General features: G+C 38.9%; 1 protein-coding gene across 1 annotated transcript in view; it reads right to left on the reverse strand.

Moving 5' to 3' along the window:
- The window catches only part of DNAH12 (dynein axonemal heavy chain 12), a 227137-nt gene that overhangs the window by 64818 nt on the left and 154225 nt on the right, over positions 1-8094 (reverse strand). Inside the window, 4 exon segments of the mRNA XM_049776149.1 lie at positions 163-339; positions 1229-1309; positions 2005-2167; positions 7456-7589. Coding sequence (XP_049632106.1) covers positions 163-339; positions 1229-1309; positions 2005-2167; positions 7456-7589 — 555 coding nt within the window.

The following is an 8094-nucleotide window of genomic DNA, read 5'->3' on the forward strand; positions in this document are numbered from 1 at the left end:
AAAAATACAGAAAACAGTGTTAGAGAGGAACTGTTAAGAGGCAAATTTCATTTGACAGGGCAAAAACATCATTACTCACTGGAATCGGACTCTAATTAAACAGGGACAGCACACATTTTTTTCTTTGTTGATAATCTACAACAAACCAAGTAAAACACTTGCCTTTAGTGTATCCAGTGCAGAGAGAGCAGCTTCCAAGGCTGGGATTGCCTCAGCCAGGTCACTCTCACATTCATTTTTCAGAATTTGGGCTTCTTCAGCCTTTCCACTGGCTATCTCTTCATCAAATTTCACCACCTTTCTTTTTGCTTCCACTTCCGCAGACTCTATCTCAATAACCTATCTCAAAAAAGGGAAAAAGAAAGATGGCTACTCAAATATCTAATGTGGGGTCAGAGGTTCTGAATAAGGACAAACGTCATTTTGTAAAACCACATTCTAGACTTCTCTTTCTCAAGCCTAAATTTCCATTCACTCTGTTCCAAGCTACCTGGCCATACCAAGTAGCCTACCTGGAAAGGACATGAAGGAGGGCTAAAAAGGAGCAACCAATCATCTTAAAGATCATCAGAAGCTATAACCTCCTCCTCCCCTCCCTCTATAAACTGGCTTGTGATCTTGGCAGGGATTGACTCCTCCCGGAGAGAGTCCTGGGTGGTCAGTTTGGGGCTTGTGGCTGACGAAATAAAGTTTTGTTTGCTTTACTCCAATGGTGTGGTCTCATCCTTCGACTCCAAATTCTAACATTGCTTTCTCAATTCAAAAGTCAAATATTTGAAAATTGTGGTGTGGTGTGGTGTGGTGTGTGTGTGTGTGTTTGTGTGTGTGTGTGTGTGTGTGTGTGTGTGTGTGTGTGTGTGTGTGTGTGTGTAAGGTAGAAGACCCAAGATAAACTAAGGAACAATGTGAATATATGGAAACTAATTTTAGAATGGACTTCTCACTTTCTCAAAAAAAAACCAAAAAACCAAATGAGATTCATAAGCTAGTTCATTACAAAATACTTATTAAATAATATCAATTTCCGGGGCCGGAGAGATAGCACAGCAGTAAGGCGTTTGACTTAGACGCAGAAGGATGATCTTTGGAATCCTGGCATCCCATATGGTCTCCCGAGCCTGCCAGGAGTGATTTCTGAGCATAGAGTGCTGCCGGGTGTGACCAAAAACCAAAATAAAAAATCAATTTCATTGTCTCTGGGACTCAGTAATCAGTCAACATACTCTACCTGCATCATATGTGCATTTTCAATTTTAGCTTCCTCCAGTTTAGGCTGTAACTGAACGAGCTCCATTTTCATTTCACCAACCTAAACAGATAGTTTAGTTAAGTGTTCACAGCTACAGAAACCCAATATAGAAAATAGAAACATATGTTTTGTATTAGAGCCAAATATCTTTTAGTTTTTCTTCCAGATCTTAACATAACAAACTAGACCATTACACAACCATATTCTCACCATACTGGGTATATGATAGGACAGAGGGAGGGAAATGGGAAATGGAAAATGGAAATGGAAAAAATTTCAGATAATGAAGATGGTGGCCACTCTGGATATTCCTATACTATATTCCACACTATATACGCATGGAATATGATATGAAGAAGCCCCTGTTAAACTTCTATTGCTTATATTAACTAACACTAAATTTTACAAGCAGTTACCTAGCCCAAAACAAAATCTTGTATTTAGTCAGCTATTATAATAAAAAGGACAGCCTTGGCACATTATTTTTAAGTTCCCTATAATTAAGACTATCATAGAATATATTGCCTGTTTTTTTTGAGAAAACTTAGTGAGCTTTTCTAACAATCAAATTACTCATTTATAAAATTAGGATAATAAAAGTGTCAACCTCATAGAATTGTTAGGAAGGACCCTGGGAAAAATATATATGACACACATGGCACATAGACTTTCAATAAACTGTAGCTACTATTCTTATTAATTCTTACATATGGTAGATAATTTGAAAAATCACTTTGAGGAGTTCCTCAAATTACCTGGGACTCAGCAAAAGCTAACTTGTCAAGCCCATTCACATATCGCTGTTTTGCTCTCATAATAGCTTCTCTCCTTTTAGTCAAAAGCAGTCTAAAGGAGGCAATAAGTTCAAGATAAGAAGTAGCAGTAACATAGTTATGTCTTCCTAACTCCTGAAGAAACCTAAACAGGGATAAGAAACAAGGTGAAGGGAAGTCACACTGGTGGTAGGATTAGTGTTTGAAATGTAATAATCGAAACTACTGAACTATAACAACTTGGTAAATCACAGTGTTATAGTAAAAATTAGAAAAAATAAGATATTGGAACATTTACATTTTTTAAAAAGCATAGTTGTGGCCATCTCTAACACACCTATGGTCAGTATCATTCTTTTTTTTTTTTTTTTGCTTGTTTTTTTTTTTAAATCTTTGTTTTTTCTTTTTATTTAAACATCATTTTTACAAAGTCGTTCACGATTGAGTTTCAGTATTTTTGGGGAGGGTTGGGGTAACACCCGGAAGCACTCAGGGGTTAATTCTGGCTCTGTGCTCAGAAATCGTCCCTGGCAGGCTCAGGGGACTATATGGAATGCCAAGATTCCAACCACTGTCCATCCTGAATCGGCTGCGTGCAAGGCAAACACCCTATCTCTGTGCTATCTCTACGGCCCTGGGTTGCACTCTTACAATGTACACAACCCTTCACCACTGTACATTTCCTGCCACCAAAGTCACCAGTTTCCCTCCCATTCTTCCTCCCGCTTGCCTCTGAGGCAGGCATTTTACTCCTCCTTTCTTTTTTCCCCTTTTAGACACTGTGGTTTGCACTATTGTTAACAAAAGGTACCATGCCTATCATTTTATCTCTGTTCAGCACCTATTTCTTGTCCAGCATGATCAGTTCCAACTATCAATGACTTAAAGAAGAGTCACCCTTCTCTATTCTAACTGAACTGCTCCACTACTTGTGGTGAGTTTCCTACCATGGATTGGTTCTACTGGCCCTCATCTCTATTGTTTCTGAATATTATTATTATTATCATACTATCATTTTCTTCTTATATCCCACAAATGAATGAGATTATTCTGTTTATCCCTCTCCCACTGATTCATTTTGTTCATTTCTTCATATTCATCCAAGCATAAGCAAATTTCATGACTCCATTTTTCCTAACAGCTATATAGTATTCCTTTGTGTAGATATACCAGTTTCTTTATCCACTCATATGTTCTTGAGCAATTGGGTTGTTTCCAGATTCTGGCTTTTGTAAGTAGTACTGCAATAAACATAGGAATGCAGAGGACTTTTCTGTATTGTGTTAATATCAAAATTGAACTAGTATATTAATGATGAAGAACTGAAAGCACTCCCTTTGAGATCAAATACAGGCAAGGATGTTCACTGTCTCCATTTTAATAATATTAATATTAGCAGTCCTAGTCCAATAAAAAAAGACAACTAGAAACATCCAACTAATACAGCAAAGTGGACAGCTGCTGAGGTGATACACAAATTATCAGTTAAATTACTATCTGAAAATAATGAATGTGAAGATGAAGCAATCAGAGTCTTTCTCATTCAAAATAATGTTAAAAAGGAAGTATTTAAAAATCAACTTAATTGGAGATGTGGGAGATCTATACTATGAAAACTTTAAAACACTTAAAAGATATAAGACCTTGGGCCAAGCCGGAGAGATAGCATGGAGATAAGGCATTTGCCTTTCATGCAGAAGGTCATCAGTTTGAATCCCAGAGTCCCATATGGTCCCCCGAGCCTGCCAGGAGCAATTTCTGAGCGTGGAGCCAGGAGTAACCCCTAAGCACTGCCTGGTGTGACCAAAAAAAAAAAAAGACCTCGGGCCAGAGAGATAGCATAGCGGTGTGTGCCTTGCAAGCAGCCGATCCAGGACCTAAGGTGGTTGGTTGGAATCCCGGTGTCCCATATGGTCCCCCGTGACTGCCAGGAGCTAATTCTGAGCAGACAGCCAGGAGTAACTCCTGAGCACTGCCGGGTGTGACCCAAAAACCAAAAAACAAATGATAATAATAATAATGATGATAAAAATATACACCAAGAAAAATCTAGGATCTGGACTTCAGAGTTGTCTTCCATGATCTGATTCCACTGGCAATGATAATAAACACAAAACAAAACAATGGGACTATGTAAATTTCTTTTTGTTTTTTAGACAACACTAGTGATGCTCAGAGGTTAATCCTGGTTCCTCACCAGCCCCCCCCCCCTCCAGTAATGCTCAGGTGTTACTCCTGGCGTTGCACTCAGAAATCGCTCCTGGCTCAGGGACCATATGGGACGCTGGGGGGTCGAACCACAGTTCGTCCTAGGCTAGCGTGGGCAAGGCAAATGCCTTACCGCTTGTGCCACCACTCCAGCCCCTAATCCTGGTTCTGTACACAGATGGGATAGGGATAGAGGGATAGAACACGATCAGCCATGTTCATGGCAAATGCTTTAACCACTATACAATTACTCCAGACCCTATGTCAATTTTTTTTTTTGGGGGCCACACCCGGTGACGCTCAGGGGTTACTCCTGGCTATGCGCACAGAAGTTGCTCCTGGCTTCTTGGGGGACCATATGGGACGCCGGGGGATCGAACCAGGTCCGTCCTAGGCTAGCGCAGGCAAGGCAGGTACCTTACCTCCAGCGCCACCGCCCGGCCCCCTATGTCAACTTTTAAAGCTTTTTCATGGAAAAAGAAACTTGGGCTAAAATAAGATTATGCCCCCTGAATGTAGAAAATAATTGCACATAATATACCAAGATATATACATATAAAATATTCACAAAACTCAACAACAAAAAACAATAACCCCATCAGAAAAAGGGAGACATTTCTACAAATAAATATGACTATCTAGAAGATACATGAAAAATTATCATTTATTATTATCAGAAAAATGAAAATGAAAACTACAAAAAAGGGACCATAACAATAGCATATTTGCCTTGCATGTGGCTAACCAGAGGTTGATCTCTAGCATCCCATATGGCCCCCCAAGTCTGCCAGGACTAATTTCTGAGCACAGGGCCAGCCAGGAGTATTCCCTGAGTAGCCGGGTGTGGCCCAAACCTCCCCCCTTACCCCTCCTACAGATATCATTTCACATCAGTGAGAATGGCATAAATAAAAAAGTTTTGGAAATAACTACTGTTGGGGTGGATGTGATGAAAGAAGGACCTCACTCGTTGCTGATTTGTCATTTGGTTCTTCAAAGAAGTAAGAAAAGAATAAGTAAGAAAAGTTTTAAGAGAGTGGCAAAAGAAGTAAACATTGAGTGACATGACCTAGTGATTCCATTTCTTGGTATCTATGCCCCAAACACAATAAAAACTAATTTAAAAACATATAGGTACCTTGTCCAATGAATTAATAACTATTGCTTTCCAGTCACTACTGAGGTCAAGCTTTATTCCCCTCTTTATCTTTATGAGACAGTCACATAATTTTATAGTACTACTGTTTGATATTAGGATTTAGTTCAAGAAGGTCAGAACAAGCTCTGTATATATAATGCCCTCACTTTAATCCCTGGTACCATATGACACACGAGAATTTCTATTCCACTCCCAACACTGCCAAATATGGCCCTGCTACCCTTAGCATGCACCATTAGGAGTGAACCTGGTTCCATAGATCAAAGGGTGACATGTTTTCTGATTTTGTCTTATCGATAGCTGATGAGGAAGGACAACTTGCTCTTAGATCAAGTTGTTCCCATTGTCAGGTTATCAATTTAGAACTGGCACATGTTGGTGTCAGAGCAGCATTGTAAATGCCCTGGAAATGGGAACAACTTGATCTAAGAGCAAGTTGTCCTTCCTCATCAGCTATCTATAAGACAAAATCAGAAAACAGGTCACCCTTTGATCTGTGCAAAAGCCAAGATCGCTATATACAGACGACTGGTTGTTGCAACCAAGACTGGACAGTACGCACCCAGGGATCAACAACAACAACAACAACAGCAACAAAAAGCACTAGCCTAGCTTTTGGTTTACGATCTGTTCAACAAACAAGAGCTCCAATTCTAGAAGTCTGACTGAGACAACCGCAACTGAACAGGTCTTCCATAAACATAACGAAAGACTTTATCCCAGGCTCCAGTCTAGGAGCAACATAACAACCAAGAACATCAACTACAGAAGATGGATTAAAACGACACTGAAGAAGCATAACTGCTAGAACCACAAAGAAAGACTTCATAAACTCCATTCCCTGAGCTGCACAGCCACCAAGATCTCTGATACAGAGGTCTGATTTTACCATCCAAGACAAAGCAGAAGTCTTCCACACACCACGAAAGCAGCAAGGGGAGAGTAAATGATCATGCAAGGAGTCTAGAGTTAATCCCATGACAGTATACTTCAGGGGTGGAGAAACCCTGTATCTCCTAGGTCAAGGGAATTCCCTCTACAATATCCCCAGTAGTTACTGTGCCTATGCAGGGGGATAAAGAAAAGGAGAAAAAAAAAAGCACAAAACAATCATTTTCCACATGTTTATTTATCGATTGATCAATTTTTTTTGACGTCTTTGTTTTGGTGTGGACACTACGGTTGATGTCTCCAATATTATTTTATATTATTTTGTCTTGTCTTTCTCTTTCTTTTTGCACTCGAACATGATTTGATTTCAGAACTGAGACTATTGTGTGGTGCCTGTCTTTATTGCTGTAGTGCTCACCTGTTATTTAATTCGATATTTTTTTTCTGTATTGTTGTGGTATCTCAATTACCTTTTTCACGTCCTCTCTCAAACTGAGGTTGGAAGCCTCTAGGGACTCTGCCCATTTTCAGCGTATTTGACTTTTGACTTTTTTTTCCCTCTTATTTTGTACCCCAATCTATTGCTTTTCTTTCCTTCAAATAAAACCACATACCTCGATTTTTCTAGCTCTGCCTCTTAAATAGAGGGGGAAACAAGGGAGGGTAGGGTTCCAGGACCAAACAGATATGTGATCACTAATAGTAAGCGAGACAAAGAGGGGTCTACCTACTCTAGCAGCCCGGTGGGTGATGGTGGGTTATATGGGTTGTAGAAAGGGAACTGGAATGGGGGGAGGACATAGTTGGTGATGGGTATTCCCCTGATTCAATGTTAATATATACCTAAAATACTACAGTGAAAGATATGTAAGCCATTATGGAAAAAATTTGTGTTTTTAATCAGAAACTTTCTTTGACTTACATGTATTATTATTATATCAATTATATTATATGTTATGTTATGTCATTATATTATGTTATGTTAGTTTACCTCATTATGTTAATCAATTTTGTCTCTTGAATAAATTCTTACAATAAAAAAACAAAAAGGAGTGAACCTGGTTCCTATATCTCCTTCAAATGTTCCCTTTATCTCCCAAAATTGAGCTAAAAGTAAGAATTGAAAGCATTATCTTTTAATGATAATTTATCATTTAAATTTCTACAATATTAACCTTTGTGAAAGATCCATAATTGTTGTGTGAAAGTATTTACAGATTGGGACTATGGCTTGCCGCTCGTTCTCAGTGAGCTCCAGGGTTCCTAAGAATTCCACAGCTACACGTTCAAGGGCATCTTCTGGCCACGGCTAGGAAGAAAAGAAAGGAGAACGTTTAAGGAGAGCAGTATCACCAACTATCTAGATCATTGTGTTTTCCTATGTAAGAAAAGTTTGAAGTGGAGAAACTTAAAACTGTAACAACAACAACAACAACAAAAAATACATTTGCGGACTGATATTACAAAAAAAATCTGTGAACGAACACAGACATTTGTATATAGTAAAATTAAAGATAGTATAGTATAAAGAAAAGGCCAATAACATTTTAGATCTCAAAGCTACATTATTTTAAAAATTACTCCACTTAGATGCCTTACCCTGATAAACTGAATCAGAAATGAAAGAAGGGAAATCAAAACAGAAACCATAGAAATTTCAATGATCATTAGAGAGTAGTTTAGAACCTTTTAAAAATTCCTTCTTTGGGGGTGCACTTTTTTGTTGTTGTTGTTTTGTTTTTGGGTCACACCTGGTGGCACTCAAGGGCCACTCCTGGCTCTACGCTCAGAAATCGCTCCTGGCAGGCTCGGGG

This window comes from Suncus etruscus, chromosome 7, assembly GCF_024139225.1.
Source record: "Suncus etruscus isolate mSunEtr1 chromosome 7, mSunEtr1.pri.cur, whole genome shotgun sequence".
NCBI lineage: Eukaryota > Metazoa > Chordata > Mammalia > Eulipotyphla > Soricidae > Suncus > Suncus etruscus.